General features: G+C 48.0%; 8 protein-coding genes across 8 annotated transcripts; 2 read left to right on the top strand and 6 right to left on the bottom strand.

Moving 5' to 3' along the window:
- The first annotated feature begins 26 nt into the window (after positions 1-26).
- On the top strand, positions 27-2746 carry V1508DRAFT_419318 (Not1 N-terminal domain, CCR4-Not complex component-domain-containing protein). Its single transcript, XM_066940582.1, has 3 exons — positions 27-437; positions 516-635; positions 693-2746. Exons 1-3 carry the CDS (start codon positions 297-299, stop codon positions 2352-2354), a joined length of 1923 nt encoding a protein of 640 aa, XP_066795177.1. The 5' UTR covers positions 27-296; the 3' UTR covers positions 2355-2746.
- On the bottom strand, positions 2582-4374 carry V1508DRAFT_163155 (uncharacterized protein). Its single transcript, XM_066936079.1, has 5 exons — positions 4236-4374; positions 3791-4067; positions 3498-3738; positions 2987-3444; positions 2582-2940 (listed from the first exon to the last, which is right to left on the bottom strand). Exons 2-5 carry the CDS (start codon positions 3939-3941, stop codon positions 2810-2812), a joined length of 981 nt encoding a protein of 326 aa, XP_066795176.1. The 5' UTR covers positions 3942-4067; positions 4236-4374; the 3' UTR covers positions 2582-2809.
- Positions 4375-6333: 1959 nt separating this feature from the next.
- V1508DRAFT_462431 (uncharacterized protein) lies at positions 6334-11225 on the top strand. The gene is made up of 3 exons (XM_066942835.1): positions 6334-7266; positions 7315-8556; positions 8607-11225. Exons 1-3 carry the CDS (start codon positions 6677-6679, stop codon positions 11071-11073), a joined length of 4299 nt encoding a protein of 1432 aa, XP_066795175.1. The 5' UTR covers positions 6334-6676; the 3' UTR covers positions 11074-11225.
- Positions 11155-12907, bottom strand: V1508DRAFT_419306 (cyclophilin-like domain-containing protein). The gene is made up of 5 exons (XM_066940581.1): positions 12523-12907; positions 12455-12464; positions 12319-12404; positions 12127-12251; positions 11155-12072 (listed from the first exon to the last, which is right to left on the bottom strand). Exons 1-5 carry the CDS (start codon positions 12625-12627, stop codon positions 11262-11264), a joined length of 1137 nt encoding a protein of 378 aa, XP_066795174.1. The 5' UTR covers positions 12628-12907; the 3' UTR covers positions 11155-11261.
- A 589-nt stretch (positions 12908-13496) lies between these two features.
- Positions 13497-15865, bottom strand: V1508DRAFT_419299 (cation efflux family-domain-containing protein). The gene is made up of 2 exons (XM_066940580.1): positions 14611-15865; positions 13497-14553 (listed from the first exon to the last, which is right to left on the bottom strand). The coding sequence occupies exons 1-2, from the start codon at positions 15708-15710 to the stop codon at positions 13713-13715; spliced, it is 1941 nt and encodes a 646-aa protein (XP_066795173.1). The 5' UTR covers positions 15711-15865; the 3' UTR covers positions 13497-13712.
- Positions 15866-17637: 1772 nt separating this feature from the next.
- Positions 17638-18576, bottom strand: V1508DRAFT_162937 (D-Tyr tRNAtyr deacylase-like domain-containing protein). Its single transcript, XM_066936076.1, has 4 exons — positions 18370-18576; positions 18064-18314; positions 17946-18011; positions 17638-17883 (listed from the first exon to the last, which is right to left on the bottom strand). The coding sequence occupies exons 1-4, from the start codon at positions 18432-18434 to the stop codon at positions 17723-17725; spliced, it is 543 nt and encodes a 180-aa protein (XP_066795172.1). The 5' UTR covers positions 18435-18576; the 3' UTR covers positions 17638-17722.
- Position 18577: 1 nt separating this feature from the next.
- V1508DRAFT_162977 (major facilitator superfamily domain-containing protein) lies at positions 18578-20800 on the bottom strand. Its single transcript, XM_066936077.1, has 3 exons — positions 20428-20800; positions 20089-20377; positions 18578-20040 (listed from the first exon to the last, which is right to left on the bottom strand). Exons 1-3 carry the CDS (start codon positions 20665-20667, stop codon positions 18875-18877), a joined length of 1695 nt encoding a protein of 564 aa, XP_066795171.1. The 5' UTR covers positions 20668-20800; the 3' UTR covers positions 18578-18874.
- A 731-nt stretch (positions 20801-21531) lies between these two features.
- Positions 21532-23038, bottom strand: V1508DRAFT_162887 (uncharacterized protein). The gene is made up of 3 exons (XM_066936075.1): positions 22986-23038; positions 22395-22871; positions 21532-22344 (listed from the first exon to the last, which is right to left on the bottom strand). The coding sequence occupies exons 2-3, from the start codon at positions 22793-22795 to the stop codon at positions 21549-21551; spliced, it is 1197 nt and encodes a 398-aa protein (XP_066795170.1). The 5' UTR covers positions 22796-22871; positions 22986-23038; the 3' UTR covers positions 21532-21548.
- Positions 23039-24131: the final 1093 nt, after the last annotated feature.

Below are 24131 nucleotides of genomic sequence, written 5' to 3'. Positions count from 1 at the left end.
GAGAACCCGCAAACAACGTTAGCGCTGAATTCTGCTGCGACTGCGTATATTTTAGTACGAGTCGTGAGACGCGACGTAGGCTTATAACATCAAATTCACATCTGCGATTTATTTTATCTTATCCAAGATTTCAGCACGACTCGTCTGCATATTGCATTGTACGTACCATATTGTATCCTTACTGCGCTAAATTTCTTGCTCAAGAAATCGACTGCGAGAATAAGGCACGACGCCATCATTTAAAACACCACGACGACGACGACGACGACTACTATCACGGAGAATTGCTAGCGGGGATGACAATGGCACAGAGGAAACTCCAGCAGGAAATTGACCGCGTGTTTAAACGCGTGGCCGAAGGCGTACAGGCCTTTGATGGGGTATATGATAAGCTTATGATGACCTCTAACCAAGGGCAGAAGGAGAAATTGGAGCAGGTGAGTTGAGTTGATAGACAGTTCTTAAAGAATTGGACCCGAATTGAGAACGAGAAACAGCTGACGGGCTTGCTGCAGGATTTGAAGAGAGAGATTAAGAAATTGCAAAGGTTACGTGATCAGATTAAGACTTGGATGGGGAGTAATGACATAAAGGACAAAAAAGCGCTAAGTGATCAACGAAAGCTGATTGAAACCGTACGCCTAGCCAGTGAATCAACTAAAATTTGTGGGAATATGTACTAACGAGATTAGCAAATGGAAAGGTTTAAGGCATGCGAGAAGGAAATGAAGACCAAGGCGTACAGCAAAGAGGGTCTTACCGCATCGTTGAGACTGGATCCGCGCGAGAAAGAAAAGCAAGAAATGGGCCACTTCATTACGTCCATGATTGACGATCTCGACCGGCAAGTCGAGACGCTTGAGGCCGAGGTGGAGAGCTTGCAAGCGACGGCTAAGCGCGGCAAGCGGGACGCTTCGAAAGCTGATAGGATAGCTGAAATCGAGCGGGTGATAGACAGACATAAATGGCATCAAGGAAAACTCGAGGTTATACTACGACTGCTTGAAAACGGTAATCTCGAAGTAGATCAAGTCGCGAATATTCAGGAGGACATCAAGTACTATGTTGAGAGCAACCAAGAGGTCGATTTCGCTGAAGATGACGAAATTTATGATGGTTTGAATCTTGAAGAGGAGGAGGAAATGTATGGCATGAATGACATCAATGATCATCTTTCATCTCAGGATACACAGTCGATTCAGGATGAGCATGAGAAGGAGAAGGAAAAGGAAAAGGAAAAGGAAAAGGAAAAGGAAAAGGAAAAGGAAAAGGAAAAGGAACCGACTCCGACTCCGAAGAAACCAGAGGCTGTCCGTAAGGTTTCCGTCAAGTCGCCTGTCGTGTCCCACGCAGCTGTGATACCGACCGTGCTACCGACCGCAACGTCTACAAGTATGAAGCCTGCTCCAGTTCCATCGCGACCGGCAGGTGAAGGTCTCAAGTATGCGTCTGCCGCTGCAGCGGCAGCGTCTACCACGCCTGGCCTGATGCCACTTCCGCCTCCACCTTCCTCAGTGACTACAGCGAACAAGATAATATCCGAAAAGTCGCAGGCTGCTGCACCTATAGCTGGAGCAGCTCGAGGCACAGGGTCTGCTACATCTTCACCAACTATCGCGCCGGATACTGTCACTGTAAGCGCATGGCAAAATGGTAGTGTGGACGAGACCACACCGGCGGAGACGACGAACGCATACGATGCCACAGAAGTCAAGCAGGATTCGAGATTTCAGTCACCGGTGCCCCAAAAGGAGGTGTTTGGTCTACAGGACATCGACACCGAACTCTCCAAAATCGGCAACGACATCGCACCGCCATCAGACGAAACCGCATCCGAGGACTCAATATTTCATCTCCCAAGCGGTCTTCAGGACCTTATTTCGTGCTTCGATGCCGCCAAGAACCGAGTCGAAAGCCCGCCTCCATTATCGTCGATTTCAAAGCTGCTCCAAACCTCGCTGAATCACTGTCCCGACTCGACGGATGCATCTAAGCCACGGCATTACCATCCCAAGACCCCGTTTCCGACGTCGCCACACTTTCCGCAAGAACCGCTACCAATATTTGACGACCCGCTATTATTCGAAAAGCTAGACATCGACACCCTGTTTTATGTGTTTTACTATCGACAAGGAACATACCAACAATATCTCGCTGCACGAGAACTGAAACGGCAAAGCTGGCGCTTCCACAAAAAGTTCCTCACTTGGTTTCAGCGGCATGAGGAGCCTAAGGCTATCACAGATGATTACGAACAGGGTACCTACCGGTATTTCGACTTTGAGGGAACGTGGTTACAGCGACGCAAGGCGAATTTTGAGTTCGAGTATCAGTACCTCGAGGATGAAATATAGCATTTCCAAATTAGAGAGATAATAATGCGTCTAAAAGTACACGGTTTGGTTTACTGCAATTCTCGCTTTTCCGCTTTTGAGAGGTCTTTGCGCGGGTTCTACGATTATTTCATGAGGTTTATTTTAACTCAATTTACAAAGTGATTATGAGAGGGCTCGAGATCGTTCATATGTATGTAATGGTAGTATTTTTGTGGATTTAGGGAGTATGTATGCATCGGTTATACATCTTGTATTTTGTGTCTATAGTTCCCTTTTCTTGTACTGTTTTAGTAGCAACCTATGCATCTACAAGTCGAATTCTACAGTAATGCAGCATGTTCATATCCAGTAGATATTGATTAAGATAAGCAAACAATACAAATGAACAAAATATACGGATTTTACCTCAATTTACCACTATCGAACAACAGCTTAAGTACACTATACTTAACGGAAACTTACCACCGCAATATTTAATCTGGACCTCTCTGTCTCTTGTTTCCGTGCGGGTTTCCGCCGTCACCTTGCCAACCGCCTTGCTGTGTCTGATCCTGACCGTTGAAGAATGCGGGGTTGAAATGCGGCTGCGGGAATCCTTGTTGCGCTTCAGGCTGTTAATACTTATTTCATAAATTCTAAGGGGAACATACGGAATCCACCAAAGCCCATCATTGGGTTGAATCCCTCCATACCACGGCCTCTTCCTACGCTCTGAATACCGCCTCGGGGGACGTTCATAGGCATACCGCCACGTCCTGGAAACCCAAACATGCCCATCGGAGTAAATCCCATCTGCATGCTGGGATTGAATTGCATATTCGGCATGCCACCACCCATATTTCCGCCTCCACGGCTTGAGTACCCCCCACGACCGCCCTGCATATTGTACCCGCCGCGCCCACGCATGCTACCGCCACCGCGCACCATGCCGCCTGACATTTGTGGGCCGCCCATTTCGCGGTTTCCGCGTGGGATAGGGTCTTTTGGGATCATGCGGAATGGGTTGTTGCTTGCGTTGTAGAACATAGGGGAGTATTTTGTGCCGGATTCGAGGAAGGTTTTGACCGCTGTTGCCGCCTGTGGACTTATAAACTCCATAAATACTGCGCTGTACTGCTGTCAGTATACTCACGTAAATATAAAAATTAAAACTGGACGCACCCCCGTGACTTGCCGTTCGCTTTATGTTCGTTAAACGTCACGTCCTTCAATTCATATTCCACTCGCGCCTCGGCTGCCCACCCGCGTACCTCCTCCTCCGTAGTCCACCAGTCCAGATCCGAGACCGAGAGCGCTGTTGTCGCGTTCGGGTCAACGGGCCTGTTGTCCGGTTGCGACTGTGGTTGTAAAACTTGCCAATTCCCGCCAGAATGTATTGTTTGTTGCTGCTGTTTTGATGGTGCTATACCAGTCAGTCATAATGCAAACTGTCGGAATACAAACAGTGCCCATACGATCGTCAAAGGTGGTCTCGATTTCAATGTCCGAGTCACCGCCTAATTGGTGATTGTTTGCGTTGGATGCGTTCTTTGAATTTGGAACGGGCTGGTCGTCGAGATTGTCATCGTCGTATATATCAATTTCGTAGCTATAGTCGTCGGCCATTGCTTATATTGTTCCCTATTTGAGACCTATATCGTCGCGTGCGGCAGTCGTAGAGAAGGAATGATGGAATTGTAATTGATGAGGAAACCTGAGATCTATTTGCTATACGTGACACAAAACACAGGTCTGCAGTTAAACAACAAAAGAACGGATACAAGTCAGTCAAGCTAGTCTTTATAAAGTCAAGGCACAAACCATATTATCAATCGGCCGTGTACATATAGCACCGATCTCGACACGCATACACCCATATCGAACAAGTGAAAAGGAAGAATGATACAAAGGAATACGTACAAGCTATGCAAGAAATAATTTAAATATCAACCAATCCTGTCACAAATAGCAGAGACACGTGTCGTGTAATATATGTATTCGTATACGAATCGCCGAGTTTAACATAAAAAAGAATATGGACAAGTTAGTTGTTAAATGAAAAGCTGGCAGAAGTGGGACGCCATTCAAGAATGGATGGTGAGCAGCTTGCCTTGGCTGATGGAGCCTTAAGTGGTTCATGCCGTGGAGTTCATGCTATGGCAGCACGCTAATGACAATAATGCCGCATATGTTGCAGTCTGCAAAGGCGTAAAGGCATAAGATTTTCGCAGATATGCAGAAGCAAAGTCAGTTTAGTATTACTGCGTAATATTAAGTTCCCTGAATGCTTCAAAACGCTTATAAACAAATTTCTTGGATCCACACTATGGTTGCGCTCTAGAACTGCGCCTCCAGTTACAAATTACTTTTTCAAAGTGAGGAAGTAGCCTAGTAAATTGCGGTAATCTCACGGCGCGGTTTAATCTGTAGTTGGCCTGCGCTCGGCATCGACGGTATTTTGGGTTGACGTTACTGATAATACTTCGCACCGAATGCCCCGAGCTTGATGACCGAAGCGGAGCGCTTGTGGCCATCGACTGACGTGTCGCATCCTGTTCCTATATTATGTGTTGCCTTCTGTCGTTCTGGACTTTACATCCGCACCAAGGGATGATTCGACCACTACTCCCACACATCTGAGCCCCTACAACTCACCTTCTACACCGGGAACGACGAGATTAACGTTGATGCAATTGCATCATGTCAGTCTCGCCAACTCAAGCGTCAAGCGTCGCGAGGGCGTGGTGCCGGATGTAGCTTCCGTGGGTGAGGACAATACTCTCCTTCGTTTCCACACATTCTGAAGTATGTATGTGAATTGTCGACGCTATCGAGGACTATTCCGTTGGTCTCGCTGACTGGTCGCCACTACCCCTTCTATATTGCAGTGGTGTCATGACTGGCTTGACCTCGGAGCTCATTGTCATACTCGCCGCGCATCACAACACATCGTCACCAAGTGCACTTGCTGAAATGGCTGCAAGCTCGCGCGTGTCGGTGCGCTGTGCAGTCGATCGCTCCACTAACTCTCCCCCGGCTCTTGAATTCTTTCTTTCAACGGCGTCATCAGAGATCTTCGTGAGAGTTTACAGCTTTTCCTGTAGGCAAATTCTCGAGGCGCAGAATACTCGCTCTCCATAGTGACTACAACCTACCAGCATGCAATTCAGCGGTGCAAAGATCGCCTGGAGAAAGTTCTTCAATACGTCGGTGTGAGCACACCGCCGTTAACACGGCAGTTGCACCAATGGCCAAAGAGTATCGGCGTCGACACTGACACGATGATTGCTTCGGAGAGGAGCTTGTAGGCACTTACTGGTTTGGAGCGCAAAGATACAGATTGATTAAGGCGTAATGAAGTGATGGTGTGGGTCAATAGACTCTTAAGTTTTAGGTTAACCATTATTATTCATGCCCGACCACTTGCATCTAGAACGCGACAGTTCGTACAAGAGAGCAGGGTCTTTGCCTGTGAGTTAACTTAGTCATCGAATTGCATAGTGTGTTAGGCTTAATAAATGTAGAACAATGCAGTTCTGTTGTGTCATCGATATTTGGTACGCGCATTGACTAAAACGCATTGATCTGGAGCGCGGGCCGAAGGCGCCGAGCACGCTTCGCTGAGCCACTCAGACTCAACCACTCAGACTCAACTCGGCGCCGGCAGCGACGAATTGAGTAAAACCCCAGAGTAAATTGAATAAGGAACAATATTATTGTGGCATTATATCTGTATAATCATTTCTTCCATGATATAGCGAGGGTTAACCATGGATCACCAGAGTCAAAGTCGGTCTACCAAGAGCGGGGGCGTTCGCTCTAAGCGCATCTGTTGCTAGAATCCTGCCTAATCCGGCCGACCTGTAGTCGAATGCCGGTGGGCATGTGTCCTCGCCACGTTGTATCCGTTTAGAGGGCGCCCATAAAGACCTGTGGCTATCCGCGCCGTATGTGGCAACGCCGCCACGTGAGAAACCTGACCTAACCCGTATTGTTGCCTCCGAGATGTACCAGTTATTACATATCGGGCTCATGCCGTTAATTTGTGCAAAATATTGCCGCAGAATCAGTATTTCGTCTACATAAACTTAGCAAATATGATACTGTGATGGATGATTTGATTTCAATGCATTTCTGCAGTAGATCGACCAAAGGCGGAGAGAGGGCTAGGTTAAGTCAAGTTTATCCGGATTTGTCACGTGACAGTGCTTTTAACTCCAAAATCTGAGGTGATCCCAAAATCTGTCTGAACCACAAGACCAAAAAAGCGGTGCCATCACCAACTTGTCGACCACGACGAATAGAACCAAGTGTCGACGCCACCACGAGCAGGCACCAATTCAGCTGAATTCACGTCATTTATGGACGATTTAGCCTTGTCCGCTTCGGACTCGCGCAATCGGCCGCGTCCAGCGTTCTTGAGGCGGGCGTCCATTAATCTTGCGTCGCTAGCGTCCGCGCACCCCCCGGTCTTCTTGCGGACGGCGACGGGGGGTCCAAGGAAGTACGGGGCAGCGATGGCGGACGATCTCATTGTCAACCAGGACGACTACTACAGACCTCGGGCGGATGTGCGGATTCCAATCGTGCATAGAGAGGACTGGAACCGGGTGCGAACTGACCAGTCCAAGGCCAGAAAAGGAAGGACAAAGTCGGGTGAATCCTCAAGGATCACGCGGAGCAAGACAACACGTACTAGTCAGCAACCATCGAACTTGTCGAATGATATCGGGGTCGTTGCACCTGGTGGGCAGGCCGCAATTGCGGGTTCCCGTAATAAGGAGTCAATGCGAAGTTTGCATGAACCTGCAATAGGTGCACTCAATACCGATGATGTCAAGTATGATCTCACGTTGTCGGCAGAGTGGAGCCATCTACTGGCACTCATGAAGAAGATGAAGGGGGTGATAAGAGGATGGGCCAAGTGGCACACTCAGAGCGCGAGAGGAAGGTTAGCATCTTTACGCTTTGCTAATATTACGCAAGCTAATATTATTAGTGGATACTGCTATACAGAAGAGTTCTCTGGAGCTCTCTTGTTCGAAGAAAGAGACTCCGTTGTCGTACTCATGAATGATCTGCGAGGCTGTAAAGTTTCGCTGTCGTCGACGTCCACAACTGCAATTCATGTGCGATCGTCAAATGATCCAAACAATTATGTGGTTATCGATCCGCATACATCTACGGATTTCAGCAGGTGGTTGGCAGTGTTGCTATCTTGGGCACCGCTACGTGCGGCCGGCATATCAAGCAAGCTCATGCGATTCCAATATCCGAGATTCGATTTCTCCGCGTCACCTGACTATAAGCGTTCAGATAAAACAGACACTACACCAACACCGGTACGAACGATAAAAGTCGGACAGGTAGAGATGTGGGATCCATCCCTAAAGAGAGTTAGAAAGGGAAAGCAGGTCATGGCGTCCACTCACGATTGGCTGCCCGCGTCATGCTTGCTTAAAACGAATGGTGAGATGCAAGTATTTCCAGATATGCAGTCGACCCAGTCAGTGTCGACGACATCTTCGAGTGCGACAGAACATATCTACAGCAATGCTCGCGCTAGTCTAAGCAGTAACAATTTCAGTCTGAATCAATCGTATTCAGGAAGTCTGGCACACGAATATCATGTCACATTCCAGTTGTCTCAAATTCGACGCTCCGCAATACAAAAAGCGGATCCATCCTTGACCGGCAGAGATAACTGTATCGTTATATTTTTGAAGACGCAGGCATCGACGGACCAGTCCCCCCCGAATCTCACGTCTAGTACTCAATCCCAGTCTTCCTCCTTCCATCAATCGTCATTCAGTATCCATCATCAGCACCAATACGGCCACCACCAATCCCCATCGCTCTCATCATCATCAACGGCCCCAGCAAACACAACCCACCCCGGAAATCGCGCACTGATCGTCACACCGATATACATTTCATTCGAATCGAAGATAAATTTTGAAGTTTGGTTCGTACTTTTACGAACTCTCAGTCTACCGGAACTGTACGGTCCCGATACCGGTCGTGTGAGGGGATCCTTTCGACAGCAGCGAATCTTGAATATGAGGATTATAGACGCGAAGATTTTGTGGCCGCGTGGACCGGCTATGAACGTAGAGTCGACAGTGCAGTCCAAGTCTATGGATTCCTACGTTGACATCGAGTTAAATGACAAAGTCAGAGCGCGCACTCGTGTAAAGTACGGGACTTCGAAGCCTTTTTGGAGAGAGGATTTTTCATTCCCGTAAGTCGTTCAAAATTATTGGCTAATTTATCATGTCTAACGGATTTTAGGGACTTGCCGTTTCTTGTGAATTCGGTGAAGTTAAACCTGAGGCAGCGCAATAAAAAGTCGCGGGACTTGCACTCTGATGCGACGATTGGCCAAGTGCGAATGCTAATAAGCGACATTCAAAAAGACAGCGACCTCGAGCGGTGGATTCCGATCTACAATCCCGCTCGTGGGTATATGGGTAAAACCGGTGAAATCTGCGTCAAGATGCAAGTCTCCGAGTTCACGATTCTTGCGAGTTGCGAATACGATTATTTGCTGGAGCTGTTACTCGACTTTCAAAATGGACTTACTGTCGAGATTGCAGATATCACCGGAGATTTGAAGCGTTTGTCCAATACGTTACTCGACATTTTCCAATCCAGCGGCCAAGTCACGGATTGGTTGATTGCGCTGGCTGAGGACGAGATTAATGACTCTGGAACTGCCTCGGTTGCGAGCAACGTTAAAGACGAGATGACGACGTCCGGCGAGTCAGACGTTGCTGCGACATCGACTTCATCCTCGGCGTCGAATTCGACATCGACGAGTACACATACGATAGTGTCTCGTCCGCAATCCGCAGGGACGAGCAGAGTACTTCATGGAACCAGTTCGTCATACTCGTCTCGACTCGGCACAACTTCAAATCCTTTTGACGACTCTCCAGAGGGAGTGTCGAGCGGTAGAGTGTCTCCGGGCACGATGACGCCTACCAGTGGACACGAAAACTCGCATGAGGATTTTCCCCAGTCGCGGTCCTCATCAGCTAATCTTGCCTCGATCAATTCGGCTGCTATCGCCGATGCAAATTTGTTGTTCCGCGGTAATTCGTTGCTCACGAAGTCTCTCGATGCACATATGCGACGGATTGGAAACGACTACATTACTGCCACACTAGGCGACGTTATCCGACATATAGTGGCCGAGAACGCGTATTGCGAAGTCGATCCCACCAAACTCGCCAATCCGGAGACTGTTGGCGAACACTGGACTAGACTCAACTCCTATATGTCTTCAATTTGGGACGAAATTCGTCACTCTTCCAGACAATGCCCGCCAGGCCTACGTCGAATTTTCCACCATATAAGACTTCAAATTGAAAATCGATTTGGAGAGTTTCTCATGGCCGCTTGGTATTCCGGGGTATCGGGATTCTTGTTCCTCCGCTTCTTTTGTCCAGCGGTATTGAGTCCAAAATTATTCGGCCTTATTCAGGATCATCCCCCTGCCCGGACACAGCGCACGCTAACGCTTTTGGCGAAGGGCCTGCAAGGTCTCGCAAACCGCACGCAATTCGGCACGAAAGAACCCTGGATGGAGCCGATGAACAAGTTTCTGAACAGCCACGTTCGTGAATTCACAGATTTCATCAATGAAATTTCGACTTGGCGGTCAAGCTATACGCACGATCTGCCGGTAGTTCATTATGACGAGGTCTGGAAAGACCTACAAGATGATAATGAAGCAGAGGTGAATAAGAGGTCGTTATCGATGGTGCCATATCAAATTCCTCGCACGATATTGTCTCGACTACCGTCTGCGTTCCGAGACAGTGCGCCGTCTTTGCCGTTTTTGATTGATCGGCCCGCTGCATTGGCGGAGTTGGTGGATATATGGCTGCAGTGGTATGATACGAAAGTCGCACTTCGGAATGCGCAGAAAGCGGCTGCGGCGTCGGTTAGTCGGTCTTCGAAAGAATATGACATTGAGAGTTCGAATGATGGGCATCGGTCGTCGACGTCGAGTATGACCGTCGAAGGCTTACCAGACCAGTACGCATACGAGTCGGACGACTTGTCTTATACCGAGGAAGACAGAACAGACGACGGCAGTGTAGATCCTGACCGCGACGTCGACGACGACACGGAAAACGAAGGTCAGCCGGTCAAGTCCCGGCATATCGGAGAGGAAGAGGACACTCCGTCTGGAATTTTATTCACCGGCGCGCTATTGATGTTTCACCGGGAATGCGTGCGTATCCGGAACAAAGTCCAGAAACTGAGATATAAGTCCTCGATTCCTGAAATCCCATCCGAGGTACCTGCCGAGACATGGGAGTACTACGTGACACACTTCGTCGATACTTCTGAATTCCATTTTGTCAGACGAGGGAGCGTGTTGAAGAGTTTGTTTTTGGGTGGTGGACGCAGTGATGGGTCGAGCCAGGGAGTGGATTCTGAAGAGCACACGAGTTTCGAGCACGGAGATGACGAGTATTGTTACTTCCCGATTGTCCAGCCGCAGCATACACGTCCTTCATTTGGCGAGGCGCGATTTTATTCGACGCCGTCTAATGCCGTCGCGCGAGAAGGAAGCGGGAAGTCAGCAGGGTCGGGGTCCTCCGAGTCGTCGCTAGCCGGCACTTTCTCGACGTCTGTTTCTAGAGGGCTCGGTTCAATTTCGAAGAAGTCCAAGGGCTTAAAGTTGCCGGCGTGGCGAAAGTTTTTGGGAACGTCAAGTTCGGTCTCTTCAAAGAAGGAGAAATAAAAGCTTATTTATAGGATGTATGATTATACGATTGTTTGATTGCTTTGTAGATATTTTTCGATTTTATGCGTTGGTCCAAGGTGTTACTAAGGTTTTCATTTTATGGAATGGTTTTGTACATTATATTCAAACATTGTTATTTTCGATCCCCATTAATTCGCAATGCAGAGTAAAGGTTGTTCAATTAGTTAATTGCTGAAAAATCCAGCATACGCGGCCCTCTCCTTCTTCCGTCTCTCGGCGACGAGCTTCTTCGCGACATTAAGTTCCTGCACGATCGCTTTATCACCAGGCGCGAACTGTATTGCCTCTTCGAGACTTGTAACTGCAGATTCCGCGTTCTTAGTGCGCAAGTGGCCGACACCACGTCTGTAAAGGGCCTTGGCCTTGTCGGTGTCAGCAATGCCATCCACAAACAGGGCATTGTCTGCACTCTTGATAGCCTCATGCGGCTCGTTCAGCTTCAAGTGGATAAGTGCGGTGTTCAACAAAATCGAGATTTTCAGTTTATCAAACTGCGGCGCGAGTTCGTCCTTCGAATCGGGCGAGAAGTAATTCAGATACCTGAGTGCCTTCTCATGCTTCTCGAGTGCTTTGTCGAACATGGCACTCTTGAAGAGTGCTGTGCCGATGTCCTTGATTTGCTGCGATAGTTTGAATAGGTTCTCGGTCGACCGATTGCCACCTTGCAGACGTTCCTCGTCTTCCGGGTAGTCCTCAAGGATGTCGCCCGTGCCATCACCTACGTTCTGCTGGGTGAGTTGCTCTTCGGCGGAGATCTCTCCGCAGTCAGTGATCACAACCGGACTGAGCGGTTTGTCGTTCGAATCAGTCTTTTGGGCCTCGATGTCGCGGATAATTGATTTGCCGGTGACAACTTCGCCAAAGACGACGTGTTTCCCATCGAGATGCGAAGTCACGGCTGTCGTGATGAAGAATTGCGAGCCGTTGGTGCCCGGCCCGGCGTTGGCCATGGAGAGCAGGAACGGACGGTCATGTCTGGATATGTGTTAGATTGCTTTCTCAAACGGAAGGGGGGTTCAAGAACCGTACTTGATATTGAAGTTCTCGTCGTCGAATTTCTCGCCGTAAATGGACTCGCCTCCGGTACCGTTGCCGGCCGTGAAGTCACCGCCCTGGATCATGAACTTGCTGATCACACGGTGGAAGGTAGAGCCCTTGTGCAACGTATGTAAGCAATGCGGTACGGGATAACAAATAGCAAGTAATAATGGAATGAAGTACCTTGTAGGACAATGGCAAGCCACTTTTTCCAATGCCTTTCTCACCTGTACACAATGCTCTAAAATTTTCGGCGGTTTTGGGGACAACTAGGTTGACATCAGTACGGTTGACGATTGATCTGGGTTCCGAAGCATACCATCGCTGTACTAATTAATAGTACCATTAGTACAAATTCACTAGAAAACATTGAAAAAAAGGACCTACCAATTGCAGAATCACGCGCCCCTTCTTGTGTTCACCGATCGTGATATCAAAAAACACATGCGGCCTGCTTGCTGCGACAGGTGGATGATCGTTTTCACTGGTCATATCGGATAGGCAGGTTAGCTGACAGCAGTATATTGTATATGAGAGTAGTTGAATTCAATTTTAGTATGAAAGTCGAAATTTGTGTTTGGCAGTGTTCAGTGAGCACGGGACGCCCTATAAATTGCGTCACGAATGTTCAAGAAAATTCGACGTGCGGCTTGGATGGTTGCATCGAAACTTTGATGACCGCTCCGTGGGCTTCGTGGCAGACTTGAATAAGGTTTGGGTGCGTCATTCGGAGTTGGTGGTGACCGCACTCGCTACAAATGCAGTCTCACTCGATTCAGTACGAATAACGTTAGCAGATCGATTAGGATGCGCTGTTGCGATCTCACGTCCATTAATATTTTATTCACTTGAGTCAGTATGCATAGAGTCATTACTAACGATACAAATATGATATATTTGTAACTTTATCTACCCTCACTTTATTCATTCTCTCAGCACTCTCGATATTGCAGGTCACAAAGTGAAGATCGTGTAGGATCCAGTGATAGGTATGAAGCAAGTCTGGACGCAACGTCGAAACTTCAGCGCGCGGTGTCTTCTTTGCTTTTTTGAATAGGGAGTTTGTTTAAGTACTCTGATGCGGTCAACTACGGCGAAGGTTTTCAGACGCATTGAGGCTGAGGTTCTACCAAATGTTTTCCAATTCGAGACGGACGTGGTAATTGAGTTATCTACAGTGAGTGTCCCGCCCGACACTTGGCGCTGATCGAAGCAGTCGTTCTCGTTTACATTTTGTGGTACTTTGACGTAGAACCAATGGACAATGTGCCAGCGATGTTTATCAAAGACAAATACGGTTCCGGAGTTAGAGACGGATAGAGCCGTTGACTTAACTTGCACATTTGCATTAGGGACTCTAATTGGGTATATTGGATTATATATAAATGAGCCTAGGGTACCATATATGCACAGGTTCAGAAATATACACTATCTAGTCGGACATCTCTCGATCACAACAATTAATGCAAATCAAAAACTATTAGCCTTTTTGTCATACTGCCACTTTATATGCACCCATCCTAATGCAAAATGAAGGAAAACGAAGAATATCGATACTGTTAAACCAATGATAATAGCTATCGTGGGATATGGCCGACGAAATTGTCATCTCTGTAATCGAGATGCACGTACGCCCGTTCCACCATTGGCAATGTCTCGATAGCATACTGCAGCGCCTCACCGAGATCATGGGTATCTCTCAGCGTCAATTTATCGTCTACAACGATGTCGACCTCGACATGCAATCTGTCTCCAGCGTGGTACACGTTGATGGTAGTTACTTGCTTAATGCTCTCCGCGAAGCGCACACAGAGGTACATGATGACTTGCTTGTCGATTGCGTCGCCAGAGATGCCGGTAAGATGGCGAATGTGCTCAATAGTGGTTTCGACCCATTGTCGAATGATGTACAATGACAAACACAGCGCACCGACGGCATCCAACCACCAGAAATTGAAGAAGTAGCCGGTAACCGGGAATAGGATCGAGAGTAAATTGAAAACAATATCAGACATCGCGTCTTGGGCGAGTGCCTGAACAGCGGACGAGTTGATTGAGCGGCACCAAAGCCATGCAAATAGTTTCGAAATGACGGCTAGTGACATGATTGCAAAAGAGGGAATGCCGAGTTCGACGGGCTCGCGGGGACCTGAGTAAATACGTTGCACCGCCTCTACGGCGACCTGAGAGAAGGACACGATGATGATAATTGAGAAAATTAGAACTCCGAGGGGCTCTAGGCGTGTTCGGCCCACAGGGTACATGAATTTGGTTGACGCAGATGATGATTCAACCATGCTTGTGCTGAACCAGATAATTGTAGTACACAAAAAGTCAAGCGCAGAGTCGACCAAGGATGCGATGACCGAGATTGAGTGTGTCAGTAGCACAATAGCAGCCTTGCCGGCCAGTAGAAAGCTGCGCCGCGCCAGTTAGTATTTGCAAGGGTACGATTGATATGTCAGCTTTACGTACACGTTGATAAGAAAGTTGACCATAATAGCCAGTGTGACGATGCCAGAGTATTCGTCACGTGCGTCCGCTGTCAAATACAGCTGTCCTTCTTCGTCGATATTCGCAGGTACGACACCTCTCCGACTCTGACTTTCTTGACTATACTGCTGGATCATAGTATGCGAGACGTCCGAGTCCAGCAAGCAATCGATCTCGATGTACCGCTCGATCAAATCATTTTGTTGCTCGTAGAATTTGCGCTTACGGTATGGCATTTTCCGTAGCTGTTCTTGGTCGACAAGCTGTGCTGCCCAGTCGTACGGTGATTTTGTGTTCCCAATTAGATACTGTGCCCGGAGTTCGTGACGATTCGGGAGGTACATACTACGACGGCGGCCCGACGATGTGGACTCAACTGACTTTGAGCGATGGTTATGGTGTGTATTAGACGCGGCAATAAGTGTAGAGACGAGGTTGGCTGTAGCAGTTGTCACACCTTTGCTCAATGGAGACTCTGGTTCGAGCCTGTTTCCAGCCCATGATAGTGACCGGTATAACCTCGACAGGGGTCCCGTACGAGGTCTTGTCTCCGTTGTTGTGCTGGCGTCGCGTCTGCGTCGTCGCCTTGAGGGGAGCAAGTTGTCCTCCTCGCCATCGCGTTCGTCTTCATCGTCGGAGTCGTAGTAGCTATTGTATCCGTCGTCCTCGAAATCCATATCCCCATGGTCAGAAGACGACGACCCCGAAGCCAGCGACGGGGAGTAGGTCGCCCGCACCTCAGTCGCGATCTCTGAAGACGGGGATTTCAGGTGAACATGGGACGACATGGTCATCACTGTCTCACAAACCGCTCGTTTGGCGGCTGGCGACAGCTGTTCTGGGATTGTCAAAACAGTTGCCACAGCCAACTGCAGGCTATCTTCTCGATCCGAAACACACACTTCTGGGATCGGGCGAACCGGAAGAACTTCCATGTTATTTGCCAATTGACCGTTGAAGTACTCACTGTTCAATTTAGGACCTTGTGGTACATACAGAAGGACCTGAAAAGCGAAGAAGAGCAAAGTAAACACAGGCAGGATTTTACGGTCGTAACAACCGCACGGCGCGGCGTACGACATACATGCTAACCCGGGTCTTCAGTGTGGAGGATCTGACCGGCGAATGTGCCTGTATGTACCAGTACATCGGGGTCAGAGCGTCGAATCAAGGGTTAGGAATTCTCCAAGTACCAAGCCCTAATCCTGTTCGGGATGTCGCGTTAAGTCAATAAACCATAACCCACAGATTAGTCTAGCGACGTTTGTTTGTTTACATTGTTCTCAACTTGTAGCTAGCTTTTCTGTTGGAAGCGAACCCCTCTTCTCCTTCTCTCTATCAGATGGTTTGTCCACACGTACTGCCAGGAAGTCGAGTCAGGCAAGACCACAGCTAGTGTTGTAGGTACGACAGTAGTGGCGTATTAGATAAGGTAGCAGCAGGGCTGCCTAGGCAGGTAAACAAGTGATGCTGACCGGGTCTGATAGTCCTGACATCCGCAAGTCGTCTACATGGCAATTGGCAAATACGAATACGCGAGGCAAAAGGCGAGCAATTTTTTGCGAAGGCTTACTGCGCTTGCGCACTCGGCTTCGGCCGTCACATTACTGTCATACATTAAGTGTCAGGGTTGACTGCAGACCCGAGCACTACGCACGGACCAAGATGGGCAGACGAATACGAAGGTCTCAGTCACCGACCAAAATTGCTCATTCGGGTTATTCGTATGGTGAGTATGCACAAAAACTATTTGCTCGCGTGCCCGAGTTCTGTTATATCTCTGTCCTCCGAACCGCCAATTCCTCTTAAAAACGATCCAGCACTCTTTCTGGAAAACTTAATATTTGGAACTTGTGGTAGAGAATTTTAAATTTAGCTCAGCAAAGAAGTAGTCCGTCCAAAAACGTCAGTATAAGCTCAGTTCCGGCCGCCAAAGTCTATCCGGGTATCTAAACTGCACTTATTATTGTTTGCCTTCGTTTAGGAGCCGTCGAAGTTTGGCATGGCCAGGGACAATCTCGCCGAAACCGAGCACGCGACCCGCCGTGTTAATTGTTATCTGATTTCCACTTATTGTGCCGCCGCCGCAATTTAAACACGCCCCCCCAGGACCCGAAGTCAGCCGTGGCGGGTAATGAGCCTCAGAGCAAATTCTCCAGAATCATGCCCGGTTGTCGGCCACCTGCAGCGGCAACACGGGCACGGCTCTGACCGAACTTCTTAACGCAAGAGCAGAATGTGCCTTGGTCCGAATACCCTTTTTTAGTTTGAAAAAGCCGATGTATTAGTAACTATATACATTATGGGCTGAAAACCAATTGAACATGTAACCAACCCAGCGTTCTATTGATGACTGCTATGTTATACAAGATGAAGAGAAGTATAGTAAGAGGAAATAAAGCCGAAGGCGCCAGCACCCGTCACTGTTGATCAGTATTTCTGAGTCCCCATAAGTCGCCGTCACGGTTTCATCAGCACATCTGATATCTGTTTATTATCAATCAGCGGCATCGTTGCTCATTTATTTAGTTGTGTATATGTCGTATCTAGCACCATTAGCTACGATTATGTTATGACAAACCTGTCTTTGCTACCATTGTACAGAGTCGTCCACCAAACCGAACCTACATTTTCAGCCGATTTCACTTCTGCAGTGCAATCCAGCTGAGGAGTCTAGCAAGTTGTCTGATTACGTTTGCAGCCTACCCAACCGTCGCACTCTAATGGTGTTTTGGCCAAGCCGCGCCAATTTAGCTCCACCTTGCACCATTCCCGTAGATATGGTCCACTACCTCCCGATCGGTCCATCCCAGAAGAGGGAGCTTCTACCGAGCCACTGGCGACGAGTCGCGCACTCCAACATCTGCTAATTTGTTGTTGTCTTCTGAGGTGGCGCACTGTGACAATGTTTTGGCGGACGCTCATCGTCGTGGATAATACAGGACCTTTACATCATAGACAGGAATCAGCGATCCTGAGTTAGTTGACTCTATTATATACCTATGCTATTAGGACCGACTGAGAGCAGATTAAGAGCTCTTGGGCTATATGAGCGCGTAGAGGAAGTAATCATCCAATTGGCCAACTCGATCTCTCACCGCGAAGTAAGCTCAATAGTAACAGGCCCATCATTAACCAACGAAACCTGCATATACGCGCCAAAGACACCCGGCTTGACTTTATCATCCTTGCTCTCGCCGAACGCACTTCGCAGCTTGTCCATCACGCGCTCATACAATTCATTTGCTACCGCCGCTGCTGCTGTTAGCTTCGTCCAAAGCCATGAAAAAAAAAACCAATTTTAACGAGATACGCACGTCGTTCGGCATGATGAAAGCTTGGCTTATTTTTTTTCACTGAAGCCAATAACGTGAATTGCGAGACTGGAAATTTTAGCCCCCTGACATACCCATAAAAATAATAATTGTAACGTACTACAGAGGATCTCTCCATCAATAGAAACAACGCTCCTATTCCACTGCTTTTCCAACTTCGTACTCTCCCCATTGTCCAAAGGCGTCGATGCGCCCGACGACGCCGCGCTCTCGGACTCACTCGGCGTTGCGATCGCAGACGCTGGAGATGGGAATATCTTCAGATTCGCGATTTTACTGGCAAGCGTATCGCAGTCAGCTGTCGTGTCGCCTATTTCCACGCCAACGAGAACGACGAGACCGCGATTGATTCTAAGTAGAGAGCGTTAGTTTGTGGCGAGAAACGGTTCTAAACCAGGGCGCGCACCCTGAGACGATCGTCCCCTCTACTGCGACTGATGCGGATCGGACGCGTTGGATTACTGCGCGCATTGTGTGTTTCAAGGACGCAACGATGGATCGTCCGTTGCTAATAGCTCAACGGAGCGCAGTTTGGTAAATATATATGTATATCAAAAAGGGCAAGATGCGGGCCCCAATGGAAAAGCTAACAAAGTATCATGTCATCGGAACTTTAGGGCCGACTTAGCACTCACCATGCGGCCACGCCTATCACATTCCCAAAATAACCATCTTGCAGTTATACGCACTCTAAACTTATTATAGTATCTATCCAAATAATCCATGGTACCAACTGCACATACAAGTCTCTAACTATACCCAACTCAGCCATGCAATACATAATTTTATACAGTGCATACCCTCACAAACCTCCGGAAATTTCACCATGCCGAGCCATATATATAGTCCCAAATGCAAAACATCAACACCAAAACCAACCATTGTATCATATAAAATATGTCTTTGACAATTTACAACCTCGGCGGAAAGCGCCGTCGGAACGGTTTACCGAACTTGACAAAGAAGAAGGACATCGTAGTGCATAATCCCACGGCGAGGAAGCCGAATATGGAGTATCCCCATCCATAGTCAAACCTTGCAATCAGGGAAGGCACGCACAATGGGATAAGTGCCGCAGCGGTACATCGCAAGATATTTAATGCTGCTGTCGCACTAGCTGCTGCGCCTAGCGGACCGTACAAGTCAATGAGATACGCCTGGATTGGAATTAATGAGCCGAGCAAGCCGGCGCCGATGGGGAAGAACGACAGGATTAGTGGGAACCAGTGGATATGCTTCTGCACGCCCCATCCGTACCAGAACATGCTCACCGGAATCAAGATGCTGCCAAAAATCATAGGGCCGAGCCGCATTTCCGGTTCTCGGACGCCGTTATTGCGTTTGGTTAGGTACATGACCAGCATATCGTTCGTGGATCCGACGACTGCCACAGAAAAGAACGTGCCGCATCCAATCCCGATGAAAGAGAGTCCAGCAAGCTCAATCGACCAGCCATATCTCGTCGTCAGCACAGCCGTAATGGTAGTGAAGAACACATACAAGTAGGCGTACGCAATCAGCATGTATATAGAAAGCGAAAAGACAACAGGTGACGTGCAAAGAAGTTTAGCAGCACGCAAGAGCCCCATCGCGAGCTTACGACCAGGAGACATACGCGGTTGACGCGAATCTATGATCGATATCAATTCCGGTCTCTCCATCGACCTTGCCAACCGATTCGCCTTCTGACGAAGTAGGATAGCTGCATTTGTCTCCTTGACGAAGAAAATAAACGCCCCCATCATGACCCCACCAAGACACTCGATCACACGGAAAGTCCACCGCCAACCAGCACGTTGTGAGATGAAGCCACCCAGAATAGGACCAAAAACAGGACCCATGATGGGTCCGAGCAAGAATAGTGATGTTGCTCGACCGGTTTCTTCTGGCCGATACATATCTGAAATTATTCCCGCACCAACTACCATACCAGCACAGCCTAATACGCCACTAAGGGCGCGGAAAACGAGGAACATGGCCACGCTAGTCGCTTCTGAACAACCAATGTTGAGAGCCGCGAACAGGAAGTTGGAGCACACAACCACATACTTTCGTCCGTACAATTCGGATAGTGGGGCTGACACACAATTAGCCATATATGACATACAGCAACCAATCAACTCACCGTGCATAAGAGGACCCCATCCAAATCCAAGCACGTAAGCGCTGACGGTGAATTGCTTGACAACCGAATTCGTGAGACCGAACTCCTTCGCCATGATCGACTCGCCAGGAGCAAATAGCGTCGAAGCAGTAGGAATCATAAATGCAGTCACAAGCACAAATATCATTACTCGAATCTTGACTCCCTTCGGCCAGTTTTTGGGGTTTGTCGGATCCGCATCCGAGTCCCAGCCTATCAGCCCATTATCCAAGTCTGTCAGCAAAGATTGATAACCTAGTTTCGACTGGGCCTGCCAATTATTAATGCATGTTCATCACTAAGCCAGACGCAAACACGTACAGGTTTGTCTAGTTGTTCTTCCCTATCAGACTCGTCGCCATCGCCATGGCCATGGCCATGGCCGGCCTCGGTCTCTAGGTCCTTACTATACGCCTTCTCTGCCATTACCATCCCCGTGTCTGACAGATCTGTCTCTACCGTGGGTGAGCTCATTGCACTCTCGCCTTTATCAAGAGACTGTATCGAGGATCCTGCTGAAGAAAGAGGTCGAGCTGGTGCTGGTAGCGTGACTCGTTCCATCCAGATACTGTGCCGTGTGCCGGTGCGGCGCCGTAGAACAGTCTTGCCGATATGTACGCCTTCTCGCTTGTGGCTGTTGGTATTTACAAGGTGTAGAAATTACTGTCATAAAATCAGTAGTGCTGATAGCGTACCTGAAAGCTTTCCTATGGGTTTATTAAGTAGGTAGGCATCCTGAGCAGGCGCAACGCGATATTTGAACGAGCCTAAGCTATTAACGCACCGGCAGCCGCACACACACGCCAAAAGGGCCAAATACCAGTGAGAATGGACTATAGCAATAATTACTGTTCCGGTGATAAAATTACTGCTCATTCGTCATTGAAACTAAGGGACTTTGTCCCCATGACAGCAGCTGCTGTGCTTAGAGAAATCTGTCGGTTCGGGCCGACTCCGTACCCATATTTAGCTAGTACTGTCATACAGCGTAGGCGCATTAAGGTTGTAGCTGTTGTATATGTGGTTTTAAAGTTCGCGGACCATAATACAATTCACGGAAAAACTTATATTTCCGATCAATCTTTAAACTCAAATGCATTCTAAGTTTACCGCTTGTCTCTCCGTGCGGCTCATTTGTTCACCTTCCGCTCCGGCAACATGATGAGAGGCAGGAATGTCCGATGCCGCTCTGATGGTCATTATCTTCACAGTATGCGATCAGATGCAAAAGCGAATTTTTCTTTCACAGTCAAGTTATATTTTAGTTGGCACAGAACGCAGTATTAATCACATTTTAATATTACCATCATACTCAAGTTCTAATAAATACATGTCTTATGATTCTAATGACGTTCACGGGAACGTTCAACTCTTGGTCCACCTGCATGCTAATAATATGGTACACTAAAATACAGTATAGTTACATAGATATAAATACATTGTCACTGTAAAAGCTCCTCTCTCTGTGCTGACACCTTGGCCAGAATATCTTCTCTTGACAGTCCACAGGCTCGTCTTCCGGTTAACTTCACAGTAGAAACTGCTCCCACTGTAACGACATGACACCATTGGGGAACGATCTTGCCAAGCACTTCCACAGCTTCTGCTACCTCATCTGCGCTGGGAGGGACTCTACTCACTCGGATGCTATCACGGACTAGCTCCACCGTCTTTCTCAGCAACATATGAGTGCCATTATCACCGCTACTACTAGCTTGCACTTGTAGCAGCACGTCTACAATTGCCGGAATTCGTCCTAACGCGGCACACTTTCGCGCAACGGCAGGCGATACAGCGGACTTCTGCGCTTCGTCACGCGCTGCTTGTTTAGCTCGAATGCGTTCAAGGAGTTGCTGCTCTCGTGTTGCGACTGAAGCAGTTGTAAATAGCGGTTTCTTCACATTCTCACCACGGAGCAGAAACTTGACGTCGCTCGCACTCTTTCTGAGTGATTCAGTGCGTTGGGCGATTAAGGCCCGCGTTGCATTCCCGAATATCTGTGAAGCTGGAAGCGGGTGGAGCGGAACTCTTTGTTGGGCATGCGCTGTTTCGAAATCGGCACACAGTGTGTCGAACAACCTCTCTCGACGAGGAAGAAAATCCTGGTCTTGAAATGTCTTGATCCCTTCGCTCGGAACGTATTCAATAACGTAATCCAAGACCGTCAATTTCCTAGTGAGCTGGTACGCGTCAGGATACAAATACAATATCTTTTGCAAGTCCTCGAGATTGCATTGCCTACAGTCGTTAGTCTTGTCGTTCTTAGAACCATTACTGAGAACATATACCGCCGACTAACGCTCTCGACTTGTCGCTTCACCTGCGAGAACGTGATTGTTGCACCGATTACATCACCGCCGTAGAAAACCCATAACGCCTTGTCAATAGCGACAAAGAGTGTCTTCAACTTTGTCAACTCAGACTGCAGCCCAGTTACCTCTATTCCCGCTTTACCACTCCCAGCACCATTCTCCACCAGCACTGGCTTCTTGGCAACTTTGTCCAGGGCATTCACATCCTTCTTCCTCGGGCGGAAGGCGAACGAACGAATGTCACGTCGTGTTTGTAACCCATCGGCAGCGTTATTTTCTTTCTGAACTCGACACAGCTGTTGATTCTCCTGTATAGCTATTTTCTTTATACTAACACGCTTGGATACAAGACTGGTCTGGCGCGCTGACTTGGCCATCTGTGACTCCTCTTGCGCTGAGACAGCAACAATATATAATAACTCAATAAGAATATAGTAATTTTGGTCTTTCTTTCTGAATATTGCTTCATGTTAGCGTGAACCAAAGCAACTTATCTGAATCGCTGCATTACACACCACACGAAGACGCATGCATGATAAACGCTTTGAAAACTTCATGTCCACGTACCCTTCTATTAGAACGCCTTCGTGAATTATGTCTGACCTGTTAAGAAAATTGGACACGGAAAATAACAGTAAAGAAATATAAGTAACAACTCAAAATAAATGCGTTCCGCATAGAATATAAATAATTGGTAGGCTGAGACTCGTGGGCGCTCGCGCCGTATGAGAGATCGAGCGCAAGGGCTAAATGGAAATTGAGCCGACTCGACGCGCTAATCTCCTGTCGAACGCGTCGCGTCGACGCGTAGTTCACGCGCCGACAGCATCTGCGGGGGCCGCCACCCAACAATTTGAACTACAACGTCACACAGCTCAGCAATTTCATAAATCTTTGTACAGTAGTATAAAATTGGCGAGAATATATGTACTGTTATATGCAAAATAGCTTACAGAGGGAACGTTTCTGCAGCGTGACACGCGTTTGGAACGCGGAGGACTCGCATTAGGGTTGGTGTCGAGGGACAGTGCAAACTGGGTTAAATCGCCAACCCAGCTGAGACGACCCAAAAAGTTATCACGGTTTCGTCCAATTGCATTTGCATCCAAATCCTATAGGATAGTCTACTTAATAATTATTGGAGACGTTGCGACGGTCCATGCGCTCCAAGTTCAATAAGAAAGCATACTACCGGCTGATTACGCCACTCCATATCAAATGAGGATGACGCATTTGGAATGAAGCCGTCTTTAATTTTTCGATGTCCCAAGATAAAGCTACACCCCATTACTAAATCTACACCCCCTGCTTTACTAGAGATACTTGGCTGTGTGTAGCTTTATCTTGGGCCTTTTCGGATATGGAGAAAGTTTCGGACGCCAAAATTGCAGCGAGCATGATGTTGATGGCACGGCAGCCTTGCCTATGATTTTTGTGCGGGACTTAAAAATTAGCTATAAGACTGTGCGCTGTTAGGGACTTGCGGTTTGCCAATTACCTGTTGATTAAATATGCAGTCATTTCTGCTCTTTCGCTTTACGATACTTTGTGGGCGGTTCACTGGGTAACAATCAGCCCTGATCGAGTGAGTCCGCGCGACATGCTCGGGGATCGTACGCTATGCGACATCGGGCGACCTATACTTCGGTCGTTTGACAATTTTCAGGGTAAGGATTGTGTAAATATAACAATCTGCTCTCAATAAGCCATATA

This window comes from Lipomyces doorenjongii (assembly GCF_038497915.1).
Source record: "Lipomyces doorenjongii strain NRRL Y-27504 unplaced genomic scaffold V1508scaffold_32, whole genome shotgun sequence".
Classification (NCBI taxonomy): domain Eukaryota; kingdom Fungi; phylum Ascomycota; class Lipomycetes; order Lipomycetales; family Lipomycetaceae; genus Lipomyces; species Lipomyces doorenjongii.
This window is presented reverse-complemented; position numbering and strand designations above follow the sequence as displayed.